This window comes from Fundulus heteroclitus, chromosome 21 (assembly GCF_011125445.2).
Source record: "Fundulus heteroclitus isolate FHET01 chromosome 21, MU-UCD_Fhet_4.1, whole genome shotgun sequence".
Lineage (NCBI taxonomy): Eukaryota > Metazoa > Chordata > Actinopteri > Cyprinodontiformes > Fundulidae > Fundulus > Fundulus heteroclitus.
The window spans coordinates 8,304,650-8,328,533 of NC_046381.1; the positions used below are offsets into that span (position 1 = coordinate 8,304,650).

The 23,884-nt window shown below is 39.7% G+C and overlaps 1 protein-coding gene and 1 long non-coding RNA gene across 3 annotated transcripts; one reads left to right on the forward strand and one right to left on the reverse strand.

Annotated features, from left to right (window-relative positions):
* The first annotated feature begins 1,596 nt into the window (after positions 1–1,596).
* On the forward strand, positions 1,597–2,584 carry LOC105919201. The gene is made up of 3 exons (XM_036125342.1): positions 1,597–1,708; positions 1,781–1,879; positions 1,979–2,584. The coding sequence occupies exons 2-3, from the start codon at positions 1,790–1,792 to the stop codon at positions 2,249–2,251; spliced, it is 363 nt and encodes a 120-aa protein (XP_035981235.1). The 5' UTR covers positions 1,597–1,708; positions 1,781–1,789; the 3' UTR covers positions 2,252–2,584.
* A 5,499-nt stretch (positions 2,585–8,083) lies between these two features.
* On the reverse strand, positions 8,084–23,375 carry LOC118556852. Of its 2 annotated transcripts, XR_004927423.1 has the most exons (5): positions 23,082–23,375; positions 13,603–13,650; positions 8,359–8,418; positions 8,193–8,279; positions 8,084–8,095 (listed from the first exon to the last, which is right to left on the reverse strand). It is a non-coding gene; the product is annotated as an uncharacterized LOC118556852 (long non-coding RNA). The 2 variants fall into 2 exon arrangements; XR_004927422.1 differs by lacking the exon at positions 13,603–13,650.
* Between the last annotated feature and the right edge of the window lie 509 nt (positions 23,376–23,884).

Consider the following 23,884-nt stretch of genomic DNA (forward strand, 5'->3'; position numbering starts at 1 on the left):
GTAACATAATGGGAAAATAAAAATATATCAGCCAAGATATCAGGAAGAGAACTGTGGATTTGCACAAGTCAGGGTCAAGTAAAAGACCTTGTATTCACAGTAAAACGAGTACTGTATTTACATGGGCTGAAGGGCTACTGTGCCAGGAAGAAGCCATTACTTCAAAGAAATGCACATAGGGGCAAATAAATTAACATATGGAGACATATCCTGTGGTCTAATGAAATAAAATGTAATTGGCCATAATCACCATTGTTACATTACGTCTCATCATCCTGTTAAAGTAAGACAAATGAACACCCCAACATTTGAGAAATGTCTTGAGTCTCTTTTAAAGAAAGTTTAGAAAAAGGTCAGTTTATTAACAGCTATATTCAATAAAAGAGAATGTTATTGAAGAGTTAATTTATTTCAGTAACTCTGTTCACTAGGTAATAATCTAAGTAAATTAAACACATAACCCAATTATTGAAAATAATATTAATGAAAAAGTATTTGAATACCTGGTTATGGTTTGGTAATTAGTTACATGTATGCTATGCTAATCTTAGTTGTCAAACAATCCAGCCAAGTTCATTTTATTATTAAAATTGGTTAAAAAACAGTTTTCTATCGAAAGAACACTAGCAGATTGCATAGAGTAACTTGCAGCATTCACTCTTCCTCGAATTGTTAATTTTACACCCATCCTTTACACTGGGCATGCATGTGGTGTGCCAAGTGTGTAACAAGAGGAAATCTGCAGCAGAACCAGAACCTGGTTGAGCGAGAGCAACCATCTGCTGTGACCAACTGGAGGTTTGAATTTCTTCAGCAATCAATGTAAATGCTTGGTCAGCCTACATCCAGAACCTCTGTCAACCAACTTCTTTACTGGCTGATAATTAGCAGCAGTTCCCATCATTTCCTTTGATGCTTTAGGTTTTAACTCAAAAAAATCACATCATATCACGTGGATTTTACAGCAGACCCATTGATTTATTGTCGAGGTGAATGGATGTTGGCTGCTGCTAGCACCTCTAATATGAGGTTAGTCAAAAATGTCTCAATGGAGCCCACTGAAAACAATAACACAACAGTCTAACTTGGAGATGCACATGTTGCATGTGTCTTGGTAGCTGCAGTAAACAATCCATCAGATAAACTACTGATTTTACTCAATACGTCACCTCACAAGATCTTCAGTAACATACTTTGACAAAAATCTGTCAGAAAGAGTTGTACTAAATATTTGGGTTTCCTAAACATTTCAATATTATTTTAGATTAACAGACTTTTGCACTGCTTTTAAGAGTAAATAATTTTTGAATGAGGACAGATGTAACAGGCTGAACATGAAATAATTCCTGGTGTCTTTGTTGCATTTATCATTTTTCAATATTTTTTGTTTGTTTAAAGACAATTAATAACTGCATGTGAAATTATGTTTTGCTACGTTTTTTTTGTGTGTGTGTGTGTGTGTGTGTGTGTGTGTGTCTGCATCAGTAAAAACCTCCAAAGATCCTTTCTGTTTTTCTCCCTCTCAGCTGATACTGAGAAGCACCTACATAAAACAAAATAAGTAATCTGACTCTGATTTGGTTTCATATCCCCCAGGGCCCTTGGTGCCTTACGCAAGGTGCATGGTGGGCGTTGGTGGAGCTCCAGTATAAAGAGCCACTCCAGATCCTCTTCTTCCCCACAGTCTGACTGCAGGACCTTCAAGGCTGTAAGTACAAATTTATTTAAAACATTTCTTCTTGTTTTCAGACAACTTCAATCTCGGATATTTATTTTTCAGAAAAAAAAAATGAGCAGAAACTATTTGTCCCGATTTGATGAGCTTCGCAGGGGAGACTACCTGATGTCCAACAACGGAGAATGGAAGGCAGTCTTCAAGGTAAACACACGTGTTGGGAGTTTAAAAGTTCAATAAAGTCCATTCACCTGCTTTATCTGTTGAAAATCTAGCAACAGCTGTCTCTTTCTCCTTCTGCAGGACGATGGAAACTTTGTCATCTATGGCTGGAAGCCTGTGTGGTCCTCAGACACCAGTGGAACTGATGCGGTCCGCCTGGTCATGCAGGAAGATTGTAACCTGGTCATGTACAACAAAGAGGGTGTCGGTAAATGGGTCAGCGACACGCATCGGTCTGGCGATAACCTTTCCCGGCTTCACCTAGCTGATGATGGCAATTTGCATCTGTACAATGGCCCCAACGAATTGTGGAACTCTACCCAATCCAAAGGGGTGAAGGCTAGAAACAATTAAATGTAATCTTAAGTCTAGATCTGATACCTAAAAAGACTTCATTTTCAAAGATGAGGAAAATTAGATTCTATTAATCTAACCAACACAGTTTTTTGACCTTATAATTTCTTGTTTTGTCTTTTACTGTACACCATAATGTCATGGTCAACAATTGCTGACAAAATAATTTATTTCTTTGTATAAATTAGATTTCTCTGCTTGTAAATGGCCTTGTTTCTACATTATTAAAGTGGAAATTATTTTTAAAAAGAGCCGAAGCTTAAAGAGAATCAGTATCTCTTAAACATGTGAAATGAATGGCTATGAAGAAATTAAAGTTGGTTTAAAACTGTTGCAGACATTTGTCCAGTTTTTTCTCTTTTATTATCCAGAAACCTATAGGGTTTGATGTTGAATGAAATACGTTTATTTTGACATTTACCCCCAGAAGTACGACAGTGTATTAGGGCCATTTTACATAAAAGGAAACAAAGAGAAAATTTAATTTAATTTTTTTATTTTATTTTCTCAGGTTGAAAATATCTGCCTTTAATCGTGAATATCTTTGATTTTTTTTCCCCTCAAATTTGTGACCTTTCAACATCCGAGAATTTTCGAGTTTTTACTTTAACATATGTGAAATTAATAAAAACATTTCTGAGATTTTATGTGGGAATTTACTCTTCTTTTTTCCCCCTTTTATCAACAATGGCCCTAATACTCCGTTGAAGAATAAGAGACAAAAGGATGTAGCGACTTCAATCCAAAACTACAGCCGGTGCTGGCTGAGTAGGTTTTTGTACTATGACACGTAAGCCAAGATAAATTCCATTTGCGTTTTGTTTATATGACATATGACAATAAACTTTTGCTCAACCAAATGTAGCCCTGATTAGATTAATAGTACTCAGAAATACGGGGTTTCTTAAATGGATCATAGTTTCCTGTATGTTAGTTCTTGTCTGGTAATGGAATTTCCAGAGCTTGTCCTGAAGGCATCACCTGCAGCTCTCGGTGTGTGCAGAGAAAACTACATGCTGCCGTGAAGCGAGCAGTTCTCTAGTTAGCACATGAGAAAATAAGTTTCTATGAACATTGGTGAGAGACCTGTAGTCTCTCACCACAAACGAGTACCTACCTCAAAGACATCGAGATGTGAAGAACTGCCCCATCATTGTCCAGGACTTCATTGCTGTTGCGAAAGCCTTCTGCATGTCAAGACATAGACAAAATGATGTTTGCCATACCAGGAGGGCGGTAGGAAAAAGCGGAAGGGAAATCCACATGAGAGCCAACTTAATAATTATTTTGCTTTCTCCAACTGCAACTCGGGTTGTTTTTTGCTCTTGGGCCCAAGATACACAAATACAGACCTCTCAATTTATCAAAAGTTAAGAGCGAGATGATGCTAATATTTGGGGGCGGGGCAGAGCTATGGGCGTGATTGGGGGGTGGAGCTGACTGTACCCTGGAAGAGCCGGACCAGTCAACTTAGTCTCATTTTTATCCAACCAGACATGGAAGTAGACATGTATTACTTTTGTTAAAAAGTGAAGTCTATATGGTCTGACATTTTCCTCTCAGCTGCAACACTTGAAGCACACGGGTTCATGCTGCGTCTTTATGCATGATCCAGCTGCTGATGTTTTCCTTCTTTTCAGCTCCATGCATTTCTAGCTGGTTACAGGTTATAACTATCATCATCACCTTTTACAGCGACAGGTTTCTCCTCTCAGTCTCCGCGCGGACAAGACAAATATCCTATATGACGCAGGGCGCTCTGGTGCGTAATTACGCCGAAGACTGAGTTTGAAGTTGTTCTCTGAGCGTGTTTTGTTTCTGGTCGGAGCGGACAGAATAATGACTTTCTGTTTCACTTTTAGCCCACTAATAGTTTTAAATGGTGAATCCAATAGGAAATTGCACTTTTTATGCATTGCAACCCCAGAATTAATGAGTATATACGCAGCTTTTTAATGGTTTGCGTCTCACTGGTTCCTAAGTGACGGTAGATAAAACTTTTTTTGGTAACGTCTGGTGTCAGAATAATATAAAATAAATGATACCGGTTTAAGGCGGTGAGGTGGGTGGGATTTTACCCCCATTGGTGCGCTGCACACGAGGAATAAACAGTGGGGAAAAATGCATGAATAAAGACTCTAAATGGCTCCTTTAGAGGAAAGAGGAGGAATTATGGGTCTGAGCTAAAACCGTGGATGTTACAAGCTCCTTAAAATGACCCTTAAAAGTGTGCTCATAAATTACATGTAATGTAATTATGCGCACCTGAATTAATGCACAAGGTAGCACGCCCACCAAAGCACCACTGGTTCTGTATCGTTAAAAACAAAAGAGCATGAAACACAGCTACTAACCGCTGATAAAAAGCACCTGGCTCCGAGGGAAAGGAGGGGAGAGGAGCAATAAGAGTGTTGAGGCACAGAAACACAGCGCATGTAATTAAAAATTGCAGAATTAATACAAAACGAAACTTATAAACAGACTAAATGCCGTTTTAGACTGCATCTGGTTAGCAGAACTCTTTTCTGATCCAGCGTGCAGCCATGAGTGGTTCTGAATGAAGGCTTTATCTAGCAGCCACTCTCCCCAATTCCCTCCTAAGTACGCAGTACCGGAAGGCACCGGCTTACTTTCACCACTGGTTAAGACCAAAACTATTTATAACTCTGATCGCTCTTCCTACTGCTCTATTAACACTAACTGCAGCAGGAATAATTACTAATGGCCACAAGCTGTGAAAGAAGCTGAAACAGCTTCGTAGAAGGCAGGGTTACATTGAGCTCTGAATGGACAGAGCTGTGAGCGGATCATCTACAGCCCAGGTGGGCTTTGTTATTTTTATGCATGAGAAATGCCATGTGTTGCGTGTGAGCATGTGAAGTCGGTGAAATTAAAAGAAAAGTATTCTGAAGGCACCTTTTATATGGGCTGAAAATCTTATCCGATCATGCCGTGCGTTTAGTTGTAGCAACCTTTACTCAAAATAGAAACTCTGACATTAGCAGAGTTGATGAATTTCCAAAAGACAACTGCAGACATTTTGTACTTTTTCATCCAAAAAATCCCAAAAAAACAAGCGCAGAGGTGCAGTGGTTCTGGAGCAGGTCCACAGAATGGACCACACCAGGTTCTGAGATGGCTGAGAACTCCTGCTGTTGCTGTTGAGAGAGCGGAAGGAAATTATGATCATCCCAAAATGTTCTGTGCTGCACAGCGCTCTATCCTCCACATGCATGCCCAGTAAGTTAGCACATGAGAAAATAAGTTTGTATGAACATTGGTGAGAGACCTGTAGTCAAAGGTTAACCACAAACGAGTACCTACCTCGATGTTTAGTCATCGCATAGCAACTACCTCATCCAAAGGATGAACCCGAGCACACACAGAGTATAACCTTGCTTATACTTTTGGACCAGAGTTGCTACACTCTTCTATGTCTCTTATACTACGAGGACGTATTAGGGCCATTCTAGATAAAAGGATTAAAAAAATAAGAGTATATTTCCACCAAAAACCTCAGAAATTTTTAGATTAATTTCACATATTTTCAAGAAAAAAAACTCTGAAAATCTTGCATGTTGAAAGGTCGCAAATTTGTAAGAAAAAAACACTCAAAGATTTTCATGATTACAGGCAGATATTTCAACTTCAATGTTTTTTCTTGTAAATATGTGAAAGTAAATTTACTTTTTTTCTCTTTTATTTAAAATGGCCCTAATACACTGTCATAATTCAGGGGGCAAATGTCCAAATAAAAGTATTTCATTCAACATAAAACCCTTCAGGTTTCTGGTTAAAAAAGGAGAAAAAACTGGACAAATGTCTGCAACAGTTGTAAACAAACTTTAATTTCTTCATAGCCACATTTTCTTTTCACATGTTTAAGCGATCCTGATTCTCTTTAGGTTTTGGCTCTTTTTAAAAAATAACTTCCACTTTATTAATATATAAACAAACCTAATGTATATAGAGAAATACATTATTTTGTCAGCAATTCTTAACCATGACATTATGGTGTACAGTGAAAGGCAAAATAAGAACTTATAAGGTCAAGTTATGTGTTTTGACACACTGAGTAACAAAGTGTCTGAACATCCCATTTAAAATAAATTATTTGCTAAAGTGTCTTGGTTAAAACAACCCTGGTTCATCCCTTTGGTTTAGGAACTTTTTTAAATCTCTGATGGATTTCTAGGTTTGCTCCATTGCTGTGTCACATGTGTTTACAGAAATCCAGCACAACTGCTTGAATGCTGTGCATTGTCTTTAAAAAGAAAAGAAAGAGCAGTTACCCAAAAAAGCTGCAAAGCAGTAATGTTTTTTATAATGTCACATGTTATATACCCAGTACAAAAGTCAAGAAAGCACAGGAATACACACACAAAAATTTTCTCATTTCACATCAAAGTCCTCAAAAACCTTTCTCAGCTGCAAGTACAAGAACACAAACACACACACATCCTTGTTTTAAATATAGAGTGCGGACCTTGCCTTCACTTCCTTTGACTTTGTTTCATTTTTCAACCCTTTCTATGGCCTAACCCTAAACCTAACCTTTTGGAAGTACAGGTACTGCCTTTGTCCATATAAATGCAGATTGTGGAGGAACCATAGTGCTGGTATTACGACCTCAGTGCAGCATTCGACAAAGTGGATCACTCCATTCTGTTAGAGCGCCTGGTAAACTGAGTTGGTCTTTCTGGTGCAGCATTTAACTGGATTAAATCATACTTAAAGAGCAGGGACCTTTTTGTGTCAGTAGGTAACTTTACATCAAAGAACACTAAAAATCACATGCGGGGTTCCCCAAGGGTCCATCTTGGATCCCCTCCTATTTAATATCTACATGGTCCCTCTAGTTTAGATCATGAACTGCAATGGGCTGCAATGTGCTTTCCTCTGTAATGTTTTCTCTCCTTAAGTTCTGTTAATGTACAGCACTTTAAATTGTGTTGTTACTGAAATGTGTTATACAAATAAACCTGCCTTGAAACAAAATCTCCAGATGCCTGAAGATGCCATGCTGACCTATTCAAACTCTTTTATACAAGTATCAACACCATGGCTATGTCCAGCCATTATACCGTACAGGAAAGAGACACTGCAGATAAAGGTTGCTGTTTTATGCACTTTATGCAAATTTGCTTTGAACATGATTTTATTGTATTTAGTTAATTTGTATTCTATTATTAGATTTTTTTTTTACAATCTTTAGAGACAAAACAGAAAGATGAGGGATGACTCGAGCACAGAAAATAGAGACTATACGTCAATGGATGAAAAAAGGTTAAGACTTTTTCCAAATTTTATTCTTGCTTTGAAACCATCGTCATGTTGCACATGTAAAGGAAGTCAGATCTAGACTTAAAGGTTACATTTAATTGTTTCTAGCTTTCACCCCTCTGGATTGGGTAGAGTTCCACAATTCGTGGGTGGCATTGTAAATATGCAGATTGCCTTCATCGGATAGTTGAAGACGGCAATAGTGATCGCCAGACCGATGTGTGTCGCTGACCCATTTACCGACACCCTCTTTGTTGTACATGACCAGGTTACAATCTTCCTGCATGACCAGGCGGACCGCATCGGTTCCACAGGTGTCTGAGGCCCACACAGGCTTCCAGCCATAGATGACAAAGTTTCCATCACCCTGCAAGCGGAAACAGAAACAGCTGTTGCTAGATTTCAACAGATAAAGCAGGCGAATGGATGTAATTGAACTTTTAAACTCCCTGCACGTGTGTTTACCTGGAAGACTGCCTTCCATTCTCCGTTGTTGGACATCAAATAGTCTCCCCTGCGAAGCTCATCATATCGGGACAAATAGTTTCTGCTCATTTCTTTCTGAAAAGTAAATAGCTGAGATTGAAGTTGTCTAAAAACAAGAAGAAATTTAAGTTGTCTAAAAACAAGAAGACTTTTTTAACCCGGATGTACTTACAGCTTTGATTGTCCAGCAGCAGTCAGTCTGTTGAGAAGAAGAGGATGTGGTGTCGCTCAGACACAAAGATGACCATCTTTATACTGTCTGAACAGGGGGTGGAGTGAACATTTATCTATTACAGGTAGCCTACAACCGATATCTGCCATAACTTCTCTTATCTCACCTTGTCCTCTCCACTTCTTTATGACAGCTTTTCAGTGTCGCTCCTCTGACGATTTGCATGCTTAAGATAACATAAACTGGCATCAGGAAGTTTTATTTAGAGCACTTTTAGTATTTAGCAAATGATAGCAATTTAGGAATTTCTCCAAACAACAAAAATTTTAAAAACAAGTCATACAGTGAATGTCCTTCTGTCAAAAATGGTCAGATATAAACAATGGATAAATAGATGGATTACGTTTAAAAACGCGTGAAATTGATCAATATTGTATATGTTTTTAAATAAGACTAACAATGTTCTAGAGTAAAAATGTTCAGAAGACTTTCCAAATCTTTTGAAATATAAACAATCCACATTATTTAATTGTATTTAATAGATAATAATTATTATAATAATAAGTGGAACGTGGATGAGGGGTAGTGAGGGGTGAAGGGGTATTTTACCAGGGATGCCTAAGAAAAGTGCAAGGCAGTACTCCAGTCTTGAGGAGACAAAGACAGACAAGCTCCTCTTAATCAAAGAGGGAGAATGTGGATAGGAGTTTTGCAATGAAGAAAGAGAGGAGAATAAAAAAAGTGGGGAAAGTAAAGATGATGAAGATGGATGGATGGGGTCTCAGATACAATGTTACCCAGCAAATGTACAGCCCAGTATCATCAGCATAGCAAGGAAATAAGACCCTGTAGCCCCAATAACACACCCAAGTGGTACCATAAACAAAAAAAGGCATCCCAGAACTGGTCCTTGGGGCACACCCCCTGAGACAAAAAGGTTAAGTGACCTGGCATGCCCAATGGAGACAAATATCCATCAGGTATGTTAGGAACCACTCCTAGGCAGAATAAGTGAGCACTGTAAGTGGTCGTAGACATTGAAGGATTTGGTGGTCTATTGTGGTGTTGGTGTTCTTGGATATAGACTGAGATAATAGAATAAGATAAGTAAAACAGCGATCAAGATTCTCTGAGGGACCTTGCACAGTATTTGTAGTTTTCCTGATAAGATAGCTTGTGAACCAGCAGACCGGAGGCTAAGAAGTGTCTCTTGATCAGCTGTCTTCGTTTTACCCACCTCAGAGTTAAACCAAAGGGTTAAGCATGAAATTGCAACAGTCTTCTACAAGAAGTGTGTTGATCAAAGATATTCTAGAGGTTGGAGTTGTAGAGGTCCACTGGAGAGGTATTCAGAGGGAGCCTGAGGGTTCCTCTGAATACCCTTATTGGGTAAAGACTCTTTAGCCAAAGCGGAAGTGTGTCAGCAGTCGCCATGATAAGTGCTGTCCGAATAGTGCAGTCAGTAAGGAAGGAGACAGGAAAAGGAGCATGTATGGTTCCTCGGCTTATTTAGCATAGGAACATTGCAATGTCCCTTACTGGTGCCAAAGAAGGAATCCCACAATCCTTTGTTTGACATGACTAGAAGTACAGCCTATCTCATGGAAATTAAAGAGAAATTAGAAAAGAGAGTGCACATTTCGAAATTAATTTTCTGAAGGCCATAGGCCCGTATTTGATTCGCATCATCCATGTCCGTTTCCGTCACATAATGATGTCAGAGTTAAAGGCTGTCCGAAATCGGCACAACAGTCTGAAGCTCCTCTTCCTCCCCATGAGTTCTTACTGTTGACCCCATGAAAGGTCAAGGAACAGGAGCTAGGAGCTGTAATTAGGGGTATTTGGATGGAGCCAGGGATTCCCCTCGGCTTTGTTACGGTGCCGCTTCTTAGAGTTGCAGAAGGGAAAGTAGACGTCCAGATATTAGTTCCACACTTACATTTTTTACATTTGTTCAAGATTAAATGAATGCTGTATTTGTTCAGTGCACCTGCGTGCAGAACCACAAGAGCTGTGCTGAAAATTTTACCTGCCAATTAATGTAGCACTAGATCCCTTTTTAAAAGTGTTTTTCCACAACCTCAGAACATCTCACATCACAAACAGAACGTCTGATATTTACATAGGATTGCACACCTGGTAAACTATTATGGAACGATATCACGAGTAATTTATTTCCTGATGTGGACTGCTGGATCTCCCTATCCCACTCACTTTTCTTACTTGGAAACTGGTACCAAAAAAACGTTAAATAAACCTTTGAGGAAAATGAGCCACAGCTGGAAGTCCAAGAATTAAATTGATTTATTGTTACACAGAAAATGTTTTTACTGAATCATAGAAAAGCAAAAGGGAATTTTTAACCCAAGTCAGACAGTTTAAAATGAAACCAAACAAATTTCAATTTCTGAGTTTCTAAAAATCTAAAAAATAAGATCTCAATAAATAATCTTAGTGATCTGACAAACCTAAAACAGGAAATTTATACTCCAGTTAATGTCAGACAGTGAAAAAATTGTTATGTCTTTCAATATCGCATATGGAAATATCTGTTGTACATATTCAAGAGATAGTTTGTTATATTTTGAATAGAAACTTCATCAACACCGAGTTTCAATATCTCTGTATTGAGGAAACATCACTAAGCAAAAGAGTTCAAAAACAACCTTTAAGCCGACATTGAACATATTTTTCATTAAACCCCCATTGCTGAATACAATATTCTAATCTTAAATGCTGTTTTTTTATTAGCTGGAAATTTGAAAAAAATCCTAAACAGAAATAAAGTGTTTAAAAACATCGTCAGTCTGTTAATCTATATAATTTGTTTCCCTTAGTGAAATGAGTTACTAAGATAAATAAACTTTTCAATGATATTCAAATATATTGAATATTCTCTCTCTCTAAAGCATCTCACAATATGGCTGTTTGGGAAAGATAATATAAAGTCAACGACAGTCTCGTTTACATGATTCATGATTAGGAATGTGTCTTCAAACTAGCGCCACTGTACTGTAATTGTATCAAGCCAGATGTATATTTCAGTTGAGTTTGAATGTGTTGAATGTCTCGGTTGTCCATTTTGATCCTAAACCTTGCTTCACTGTGGACAGTGACTCTGTCACGCTGCTCATGCGCTCTTTGTTATTAGAAAACCTAGCTAGGGGAAAAACCGGGCCAAACCCACCCCTGGAACTGGTCTGCATTTAGCGCGGTCCAGTTGTGTCTGGCTCGGTCCAGTTCAGTATGCGTTCCATTTACACTCGATAGTTATCTCGGTTACCGAGCTCGGACTGGTCTCGGCACGGTTAAAAAGGGGTAGTGTAAACGGGGTAATAGAAAAGCGTGAGAGAATTTTTAACCCAAGTCAGACAGTTTAAAATGAAACTATACTAAACAAATTTAACTGTATTGGGACTCTCCCATGAGGCTCTGGGGAAGCTGTTGATTGTCAGGATCGAGACTGGACCCGCTGTTCTGACCCACTGCTGAAACTGTGCTTTGATCCATCTGGACTTCCCTCTGTTTACTCTGCTCATCGCAGCCAACCCTGCCTGCTTTCCTCCGCAATTCTGGCTGTTTCTGTGTACCTGTCTCCACTTGTAAATAAACCCCTTTTCAAGTATTTGCTCTGTGTGTTGGCTAAATATCAGGTTCTGTTTAAGCTAAATCATTACAATTACATACAATCTTTGAGCCTAGATGTGATGCTCAAAAAAATTTCCTCTATTTTTGCAGCTCCAAAATCATTTTCAAAGAGGAAATAAATTAAACAATAGTTTTGTTCTTCTCCAGTGCTTTGTAGTCTGTTTCTTTCTGTGCATGAGTCAACCCTCATTTTATTTTATTTTTATTTAATGCCTGTGCATATTGTAGAGTATGCAGAATCCAACACTTGTAAGTACACAGATGGTAGTGTGTCTGGCTTCAGCCCTTCACAACATCAACAGCAGGTGATAACAACCTTTAATTATTGTCTCTGGTGATATGAACCGGGGGCAAGTTGACATCAGCCAATAACTGTTCAATGTGGGATCTCCATGTTTTATTATCAGTTTAATTAGGAGGTTTAGGAGTTTTGGCAGAGAATGGATGGTGTCTCAAGGTAGATATGGAGTGAGACGTGAGCTCTACAGCTCCCACAACAACTCTTTCCACTTGAGGTGGATTGAAATCGGCATCACGAAGAGATGGATGTATTTCAATTGTTGAATGATGATCCCTGCTGTTTGGGTGATAGATGTTCACATTCAGATTGTAATTCTGGTTGAGCTGTTGCACCAGTTAGCAACCCCTGCAGGCCAGACAAGGGTACTACGAGGTTCGCAGTCTCCACTGAATCCTTTTTCATTTTCAGACAACCATCTGGTTCCAAAGTCATAAGGTGCTCATTCATTTGAGAGAGCACATCTTGTGACACACTTTCAAATTTCTGCCCACTCCTCCGTGCCAACCGTTTAATTCATCCATATAATTAGGAGAGGAACCAGTGACTGTGCTTTCCAGGGTTGCTCTCAGAGTTATGCTTATATGGCAATATTTTTTTAATTCTGGCAAACAATTTCAGTAAACGCAACTCATTGACTCTCAGAGACATGGGTTACAAAAGGTAGTGAGATCAGCCGAGCATTTTGTAAACCAGACAATGTCAAGACACACTCTCAAGGTCGCCTTGATCTGTCAGTATGTCCAGGCCAGATTAGTTCTGAAGACATGTTTCCTCTTGGGAGGCACATTCAAGAAACTCAGTCTGGGACTGACAAACACCATTTTGTGACGATTTTACTTGTTGCGCCCGCCTTCTATAAACTAAGGCTGCAACATGTTGCCAAACTGAAAACGCTGAAGTTGCAGAGTGGCAACACAAGGAAAAAGCTCTGCATGAGCATTCTGTTTCAAGGTTTTTAAGGTGGCCACCTTCAAAAGTTCTCTGATGACTCTGCCATACTCGATAGTGAGGTAGTGCCATTATCTCATCACAGATAAGAATAAGTCAAAGTACAGACAGTGGACAGAAAGCTCTAACAGAACCACCTCATGTTAAATGCACGGAAAACCAAGGAGCTGGTAGTGGACTGTTGCAGGCACAGACCCCCACCCTATATAATTTGTTTAAGTATTTAGATACAAAAGAGAGAGAGAGCGCGAGAGAGAGAGGAAAGAGAGAACCTTAACTTCACAGTAGTATAACTCAAGTAGAAGTAAAAGGTACAGTGCAATAAAACTGAATAGGGTTTATAAACCTTTTCAGTTCAAAGAGCCGCAGGAAACAGATGTTGAGATAATGGAATTGTGCAATAATAAACATAAAACCAAGACAGAACCCAATATATTACAGTGTTCTCCTTAACAATAAACTGGACTGGAGTCACAACACTGATGCTCTTTACAAGGAAGGGTCAGACTCTACCTGCTGAGGAAGCTGAGGTCTTTTGGAGTGTAGGAGGCGCTCCTGGACCTAGTACAGGTGGTGGGAGAAAAATGGGCTGAAAGAAACATCTATAATTGTGCAATATTTACTCTGGCATTTATTGGTATTTTTACTGTTAATTTTGGCATTTATGAAAAAACTCATCCTCTGCTGCATAAGAACTAACTTTAGCTTAGCTTTTGTTTCACTACTATAAACTGTGTGTAACCCTGTCTGTGTCTTTGCCACCTTTATGTCTGAAGTTCCCCGTTGTGGAACAATAAAGGATTTCTTATCTTAACTTATTCCATCTGAAACTTGTTATGAGTGTTTCTAAGACAAAGCTTATGATTTTTGGCAACTCTAAGAAACGGCAATGTACAGTCCCTAATCAGACATACTTTAATAATCCCAGGGGGAAATTGTTGTGTGTGCTTGCTTTGGATGGAATGACCACAGAATGAGCATAGAAACAGTTCCTATTAATTCAATTCAATTCAATTCAATTTTATTTATATAGCGCCAAATCATGAAACATGTCATCTCAAGGCACTTTACAAAGTCAAGTTCAATCATATTATACAGATTGGGTCAGATTATACAGATTGGTCAAAAATGTCCTATATAAGGAAACCAGTTGATTGCATCAAAGTCCCGACAAGCAGCATTCACTCCTGGGGAACCGTAGAGCCACAGGAAGAGTCATCTGCATTGTACATGGCTTTGCTGCAATCCCTCATACTGAGCAAGCATGAAGCGACAGTGGGAAGAAAAACCACCCATTAACGGGAAGGAAAAACCTCCGGCAGAACCGGGCTCAGTATGAACGGTCATCTGCCTCGACCGACTGGGGTTACAGAAGACAGAACAGAGACACAACAAGAGAAACAAAAAAGCACAGAAGCACACATTGATCTAGTAATCTGTTCTACATTAGATGGTAGTAGCAGGTGAGCCGTCTTCTCTGGATGATGTCACAGTTAACAGAACGCCAGACCAGGTGTACCTACTATGAAGAGAAAAGAGAGAGAACAGAAAGTTAAAGCAGAAATGACAACACATAATGCATAATTGAAGAACAGTAGAACTCAATATAGTGAGAAAATTAGATCCTGATATACTCCAGTAACCTAAGCCTATAGCAGTAAAACTATAAAGGTAGCTGAGAGTAACATGAATCACTAGTTATAATTTTTGTCAAAAAGAAAAGTTTTAAGCCTAGTCTTAAAAGTAGACAGGGTGTCTGCCTCACGGACCAAAACTGGGAGTTGGTTCCACAGGAGAGGAGCCTGATAGCTAAAGGATCTGCCTCCCATTCTACTTTTAGAGACTCTAGGAACCACCAGCAGACCTGCGGTCTGAGAGCGAAGTGCTCTGTTAGGAACATACGGGGTAATCAGAGCTCTGATATATGATGGAGCTTGATTATTAAGGGCTTTATACGTTAGAAGAAGAATTTTAAATTCTATTCTTGATTTAACAGGAAGCCAATGAAGGGAAGCTAAAATTGGAGAAATATGATCCCTCTTGTTGATTTTCATCAGAACTCTTGCTGCAGCATTTTGGATCAGCTGAAGGCTTTGAACTGCATTTTGTGGACTTCCTGATAGTAAAGAATTACAATAGTCCAGCCTTGAAGTAACAAATGCATGGACCAGTTTTTCAGCATCACTCCTGGACAGAATGTTTCTAATTTTGGCGATATTCCGGAGGTGAAAAAAGGAAACTCTGGAAACCTGTTTAATATGGGATTTAAATGACATGTCTTGGTCAAAAATAACACCAAGATTTTTTACTTTATTACCAGAGGCCAGGTTAATGCCACCCAGATTAAGTGATTGGTTAAGAAGTTTATTTTTTGAGGACTCTGGCCCAAAGATTAAAACTTCGGTCTTGTCAGAATTTAGATGCAGGAAATTTAAAGTCATCCAGCTTTTGATGTCATCAAGACATGACTGCAGTCGAAGTAATTGATTGGATTCATCAGGATTTATGGATAAATATAGCTGAGTATCATCAGCATAACAGTGGAAATTAATCCCATGCTGTCTGATAATTTTGCCTATCGGAAGCATATATATAGTAAAGAGAATTGGTCCAAGGACTGAACCCTGTGGTACTCCACAAGTGACCCTAGAGTTTGAGGAAGATTTATTATTAACATGAACAAATTGGAATCTGTCTGACAGATAAGATTTAAACCAGCCTAATGCTTTCCCCTTAATCCCTACAGTATGTTCAAGTCTTTGTAGGAGAATATTGTGATCAACTGTATCAAACGCAGCACTGAGATCTAACAGGACAAGTATAGACACAAGTCCATTATCTGAGGCCATGAGAATATCATTAGTGACCTTCACCAGAGCTGTTTCAGTGCTATGATGAGCTCTGAAGTCTGACTGAAACTCCTCAAGTAGGTCATTACTTTGTAAATGTTCACAAAGTTGATTAGCAACTACTTTCTCAAGAATTTTAGATAAGAAAAGAAGATTAGATATAGGTCTGTAATTTACTAACTCATCTTGATCAAGAGAAGGTTTCTTAAGTAAAGGTTTAATAACAGCTACTTTCAAAACCTGTGGTACATATCCATTTACTAAGGATAGATTAATCATGTCTAAAATAGTGCCACTGATCAAAGGGAATACCTCCTTAAACAACTTGGTTGGGATTGGGTCTAACATACAGGTAGAAGGTTTAGATGAAGCTAAAATTTTAGATAGCTCAGAAAGCTCTACTGCTTCTAAACAGTTCAAACACTGCGCAGATTCTAAAGATTCCTCCAATGCTGCCTCACTTACTGAGGACGAGGTAATCATGTTTGGGAGGATGCCAATTATTTTATTTTTAATGGCATCAATTTTATTTATGAAGAATCCCATAAAATCATTACTACTAAGAGCTAAGGGAATGGATGGATCAACAGAGCTGTGGCTCTGGGTAAGTTTGGCAACTGTACTAAAGAGAAATCTAGGATTATTTTTATTCTCTTCAATTAATGATGAAAAATATGCTGCTCTAACTCTGCGGAGGGTCTTGTTATACAACAATAGTCTGTCCCTCCAGATTAAGTAGGATTCCTCTTGGTGTGTAGAGCGCCATTTTCTCTCCAATTTCCTAACATTGTGCTTCAAGGAACGCAGCTCTGAATTAAACCAAGGAGCCAGCTTCCTGTGAATAATCACCTTCTTTTTCAAGGGAGCTACATTGTCTAATGCAGAACGCAATGAGGAAGTCACATTGTTAGCAAAGGTATCGATATGTGAATGGGAAGAAACAGCAATGCTGCCATCTACAGGGCATTTCTGCAATACTGAGGATATTAAAAAGGGGACAGACTCTTTAAGTTTTGATACAGCATTATCCGATAAAAATCTACTACAATGGAACCCTCTTTTGGGGGTGGAGAATTCAGTTAGATTAAACTCAAATGTTATTAAAAAATGATCAGACAGGACAGGGTTGTGAGAGAATACTGTTAATTCTTCACAATCAATGCCATATGTCAGAACAAGGTCTAAAGTATGGAGCCGAGAGTGCGTCGGTTCATGCACATTTTGAGCAAAACCAATTGAATCTAGGATAGTTTTAAAGGCTACACTAAGGTTATCACATTCAGTGTCAACATGGATGTTAAAATCACCCACTATAATAACCTTATCAGTATTTAACACCAAATCAGATAAGAAATCTGACAACTCATCCAAAAACTGAGTGTAAGGGCCTGGTGGACGATACAAAACAACAAACAGAAGAGGTTTTATTGCTTTGCAGTTTGGATGAGGGAAACTGAGGGTTAAATGTTCAAAAGAACTGTAATTATTAGTTGGCCTGGGACTAATTAATAAATCAGACTGAAAGATAGTTGCCACTCCTCCTCCTCTTCCCACAGATCTGGGAATGTGGAAATTTGAATAACTGGAGGGGGTTGACTCATTTATACTAACGTAGTCCTCTTGTAGCCAGGTTTCTGTGAGACAAAACAAATCAATCTGATTATCAGAAATCAATTCATTAACTAACAAAGTCTTTGGAGGGAGAGACCTTATATTTAATAGACCACATTTTATTATTTTATTTTTAGGTTCAAGGTGAACCATATTGATTTTTATTAGGTTTTTATGATTTGTTCCTTTTAGATCAGTTTTTGATCTGTTAAGTTTTGGCCGTGGGAAAGACACCAGTCTCAATAGGATAATGGGTGGGTAACAGTACAGAAGCTGCAGAGAGGTGTGTTAAACTACGGCTCTGCTTCCTGGTCTGGACCCTGGGTTGTCAGCATTTAGGAGGACTAATAAATCCGGCCAGATTCCTAGAAAGAAGAGCTGCACCATCCAAAGTAGGATGGATTCCGTCTCTCCGGATCAGACCAGGTTTTCCCCAGAAAGTTCTCCAGTTATCAATGTAGCCCACGTCGTTTTCAGGACACCACCTAGACAACCAGCGGTTGAATGATGACATGCGGCTAAACATGTCATCACTGGTCAGATCAGGCAGGGGACCAGAGAAAATTACAGAGTCCGACATAGTTTTAGCAAACTCACAAACCGAAGCAACACCAACTTTGGTGACCTCTGATCGGCGTGACCGGGTGTCATTACCGCCAGCGTGAATAACAATTTTGCGGTATTTACGCTTATCCTTAGCCAGTAGTTTTAGGTAGGATTCTATGTCGCCTGTTCTGGCCCCTGGTAGGCATTTAACTATGGTCCCTGGTTTCTTTAGTGCCACATTTCTCATTATGGAGCTGCCAATAATTAAGGTCGGCTCCTCGGCGAGATTGTCGCTCAGAGGGGAAAATTTATTAGAAACGCAGATGGGTTGGTGGTGAGATCTATCTATCTATCTATCTATCTATCTATCTATCTATCTATCTATCTATCTATCTATCTATCTATCTAGATAGATAGATAGATAGATAGATAGATAGATAGATAGATAGATAGATAGATAGATAGATAGAGATATTGTTACGGCCAGTGGCCTTTTCGTCTGTTTTGTTCTTCTTTCTAATGTTTACAGGTGTAGTTGCATCTTCCTGCCAGCTGGTGCCACTGTGGAAACTTGCAAACCTCCTGAAGTCTCCTCCTCGTTTAACTTCACCATTCAAAACGTGAATCACTATATTTAATGTCCTCACATCGGTAGCAACATGTGCCAGTTAAAGTCAATTGGACAGTTACTAGCTGTGTTTCAGCTAGTAACATGGAATCAATGGCGCTTCGGTGGGCTGCTGCCTCGCGCTTTAAATTAGGTGCGCACTTTTAAGGGTAATTTTAAAGAAATTGTAACATCAGGGGCTTCATCTCAGATCTGTCAGTACCCCTGTTTCCTTTATAGGAGCCCTTTACAGTATCTAGTTATGCATTTTCCCCACTGTATTTAGCTGTGCATTTTCCCCGCAGCGCACCAACGGGGGTAAAATCCGCCCAGAGCACCGCCGCACTGACGAGAGCAATAGAAATTTGTCTGGTCAGCGCGGCGACTGACTGAGAAACCTGTCGCTGTGAAAGGTGATGAGAATGTTATAAACTGTAACAGTCTAGAAGTGCATTGAGCTGAAAGGAGGGAGACATCAGCAGCAGGATCGTGCGTAAAGACGCAGCGTGAACCTCTGTGTGCTTCAGTGTTGCTGCTAAGGGGAAATTGTTGACCATAATCCCCCCCCCCCCCCCCCCCCCCAAAATTAGCATAATCTCACTCTTAACTTTTGATCAAAGTTGAGAGGTCTGATTATTACACACCTTGCCATATGACATGGCACTACTATTTTGGGAATAATTACACACAGAGAATACATTCAAACAATATTTTATTATACACATATGTGTATACACAATTTATGTAGACAAATGATTTTGTCCTACACCTTTTGTGAAGTCATTCCCAAGAGCCATAATAGACAAAAAAATCAATGCATCACACGTGTTAAGATACAGCTGGCTGTGATTATACACCTGGCCAGTAGGTGGTTCCGTGTGCACATGAAGCTCCAAGAAATGAACCCTTTCTCGAACCAGTTGGCTCAAGTGGTTCAATGCCTCATGAGGCTTCATCTCACCATCACTACTCGTTAGGTGTTTTGCCGTGACACTCTGTTTAAACCTGACAATGCTGGTTGTGTTACTCGTTTTCTGTTTTCTGACACTTTGTTAACCTGTGTATTGAAGGCTGTGTCACTCGTTAGGCAATTTGCTGTGGCACTCTGGTTAAGCTTTTCAGTTGCTGGTTGTGTCACTAGTTGGATGTTCTGTCTTGTGGTTTATTTTAGTGTTGATGCCATCAAAACGTTATTTCTTGTAGCTTTAAGTCATCGTTGGGTTTCTTTTGTTATTTAGATCATGTCCTATCCTGTTAGGTAGTGTACTTATTGTTTCCATCATTTTTGTTTCTATAGCCAATTTATCAATAAATTGTTACATTTTTCTCATACTCTTTTGTGTTGTTTTTTTTATGTTACCTCCCCTGTACCCCTAGACCTTTGGGGTCGTAACAATATATAGATCGATAGATAGACTGTCTTTGTTTTGTCTTTGATTTTTCACCTGGGGAACAGATGACCGGGCTGAGCGATTTGCAGCTGGTCAATGGAAGTCCTTCTGTCCAGATGGAGAGAGGCTGCCCACTAGTGTAGTGGGTGAAAGCGGCAGGAATGCTTACGTTCCTGACTTCTATGTAGACGTACGTAGATTTAAAAGGAGATCTTGATCATTATACCCAAACGATCATCAGATGTGAGGCCTTTCATTTTAGTTGGTCGATCTCACGGAGGACAAATAATAATAAAATAAAAATAAAAAAAGTCTGGAAGCGGAGTAGTCAGTATAATGGGTCAAAAGGCAGTTACCAGGGTCAAGCCTTGCCCCAGGATGAGACGTTCGATTTCATGCTGGAAAAGTAGGGGCCCAGAAGCATGACGTGCATAAATGATTGAATTAAACATGCAGACTTCCCACATAGGGGTTAATTTTTTATTGCAGTACTGCTACTAAATAATAATAATAAAAAAACAAATAAAAAAACAGAGAGGGGAAGAGGTTTGATCCAAGACCAGCTGAAGTTGGAAAAGGCTTCCACATGGAAAGGTTTTTTTCTCAGCTGTGTTTTCAAAATAAAGCGGGAAAATGACATGAAACGAATATGTTGATGAAATTATGTTGCAGAGGACCTTCAACTGTCAGACACTAAAAGTTAAGACACACATTGAATGCATTCTGTTAAGAATTACTGGAAAACTACTGCAAATACATTTGAACTTAAAGAGATTACTCTTTTAATTAATAATTAAATTACAGAACTCTGGGAGCTAAATAATTATGAACAGAAATATCTTGAATGTGAAAGTGCTTGGAGGATGTTTTATTAAATGACACATGAATGGGGGTTTTGATAAGAACACTAATTACACCTAGTTTCTGTTCCCCGATAGAAACAAGGGCTCGTGTCTGCAGACCATCTTCACAAAGTGTTTTATTAGGGAGAAATGCAAAATAAAATGCTCATGGCCCAATCCAGAACTGAACATTAATTACCATCCAGCTCAATCGTCCAGCCTGCAAGGGGGAAACAAGAAGACGACTGGAGATGAAGAAGCCAGAGAACTCTGATTTCTTATTCTTCAACGGGAGGAGTTGCCTGAAGACACCCTAAGCGCGATTAGATTATTTTCTGCCTTGTTGATCAGTATGGTTTTATGGTAAATAATGGAAACTGTTTGCTTCGAGACACACTAAGACCTATGGTTTATGCACTTTTTTGATTTGATATAGGAAGAACCAGGATCTGATTGGCTCTAAAGATCCTTTAAAGGTATACTATGCAACCGGGGTTGATTTTCCTGCGAGGCTCCCCCCAGAGGGCGAAAGTAAAAGTGCGCTGTCGTAAAGATGCTCAGCTGTTCTGGCTTCTCCGTCAAGCCAGGTGCGGTTGTTTTGAGCTTAGCAGACAGGCGAACGCAACGAAAAGTCGAAAAAACGGCAGTACAAACAATGACGAACACAGTGAAAGTATGAACATCAGGGTTTCCCGCAGCGCTATCTTGGCGAGGCGGCCACCTCGCCGCGGCCGCCACGCCGCGGTACCGCCTCGCCGCGGTACCGCCTCGCCGCGGTACCGCCTCGCCGCGGTACCGCCTCGCCAGCATTCAAAAAAAAAATAAATAAATAAATAATAATAATAAAACTTGATATACTTGCATGTTTATTTGACGTTAACACGCGGTTCTTTGTTGTTGCTTTCGCGCGTGCATATAGTGAATGGCAGGGCAAAAACACGTAGAGTTCTCGCCGTAAAGCAAGACCGACTCTCGCGGTCTTGCACGAGACTTCTGAACCTGTGTGTGCGGGCCGAGGGCTCTTGCAATTGCAAGTACGGTATTTCCCCCACAGACCACCAGGGCGGCCGAGAAAACCTTTGTTCGACCTGAAATGACTCATTTAATCATCCAAAACGGTATGGAACACATTAATTAACTGAAAAATGTTGCATAGTATGCCTTTAATATTAAATGGTAATGGTAACTCCTAGTTTCAATACAGGTACTTCTTGCTCAGGATTGGCCGAGAGCGGGATTTCACATGGGGTCAGATCAGTTTTTATCATATTTTAGAAAGGATGAGTTTTTCTGGTGAGTAAAGACCCAGCCTGGATTTGTAAGGGATAAAAGTGATGGATAATTGTCCATGGGAATGGAGAACCACGTAAGGGGATTTACAGGGTGGGGGAAGAGTAGACGGATTCGACCTTGGTTACTGAACAGGTTTAGCTTACCTAGTCTAATGTAAAAACTAAAATAATGTGCGTATAGGGACCTAAAACAGGCTTTACTTAAATTAAATGAACCCTAAATTGTAGAAAAAAGCTAAACCTTTGATCTTGTGTGATAAAACTCTATAAAGCATTCATGTTGATTTGTACTAAAAGTTCCAGCACTGCCCGGTTCCAACACGGGAACCTTTTGGGTCTCACTTTACGAGTTTACAGAAATGGGTCCTTTGTGTTTTGTTCACATTTTCTTGTGATGGGTCATCTGGTTTTGTGTGGATCATACAGATCCTGCCGACAACCCCATCATTAAAAAAAAGAGAGGAATGTTGTAAGAAATATTCTGAAGTCACTATGGCCTCGCACCACTCGGACATAGGGAGCCTGCAGACATGATGGCTGCGTATAAGATCCACTGTTTGCTGATTGCAAGGCCGAATGCTGTGTAGAATGATTATTTTCTATGATAGACTGTCTTTGTTTTGTCTCAGGCCAAGGCCACTATGCATTATTAGGGAGAGCCGAAAAGCGAGACAGGGCAGACGCAGCTTGCAGAAGGACCATGGGGTGTGATTACTTTCCATCTATGTGATCTCTGCTCTGTTTCTCAATAAAAGTGCTGGAACTTCATCACCGCCGTCTCTTCATTTAGTAAAGATGGGAACTCAGTTATTGTTTAGAATTCCCATAACAATATCCCACTCACAAGAACTCACGTTTTGAGCCACTGCTTTGATACCAGTGACTGAGGTTCGTCTCTTCTGCTTAACAAGTTCTTTCAACTCCAGGACTGACATCCAATGGGTGCAACTCCCATCTCTGGAACATCCAGGGTGTTTTCATTGACCAGTTCAAAACCACAGTGATTCTTCTTGACAGAATTTGTAGATCGTTGGCCCCGAATTGTGGAAAAACACGAAAAATGGATAATTTGACTCAGTCTCAGTGGTTCTCAGAGACAGGGGCACCGTGTTCTTCCTTTGGCTCGATGATCTTCTTTCCGTCCTTGGGTCTTCTTTCTTCTGCTCCGCACTGCGTGTCTTCTGAGATGAGAACTGAGCCCAGAACACCCAAATGATCTTTCCTGTATATGGTGAGAGAACCGTTGGGAGGTTGCAAACCTCAAACCACCCCCCTTCACTGAACACCTGCACCAAGTCTCTTATCACCTCATAACCTTTTTACCCCAGGCAGCTTGTCGGTTGCGTCACAAGGTCTCATTCCTCTTTTTCTGAGCCACAGATGTCTCACATCCTCTTTTCTTCTTGGCAGATTTCCTGTAAACAACATCTGCTCTCTTCTTTAGCCGTTACTACCTCTTTCCATCCTTCACCTAACCGATTCCCACTCTTACTTTAAATATTAACTTGTTGCAATATTGGCTATTTTATGCTTTTTATTGTGGTTGAAAACCTTTTGAACTTGCATTGCATTGAGATGTGCAACTTTTCCTAATTACTCTTTTGCATACTTTTATTGTAACATGCTTTACTGCTGTCTTGTAGTAGGACTGTCTTAT

Bases quoted from the DNA above. Each gene is read 5' to 3' on its own strand.
- LOC105919201 (XM_036125342.1), top strand. From the start codon at position 1,790: ATGAGCAGAAACTATTTGTCCCGATTTGATGAGCTTCGCAGGGGAGAC. The intron at 1,880-1,978 runs GTAAACACACGT...CTCCTTCTGCAG, and splicing joins AATGGAAGGCAGTCTTCAAG to GACGATGGAAACTTTGTCAT.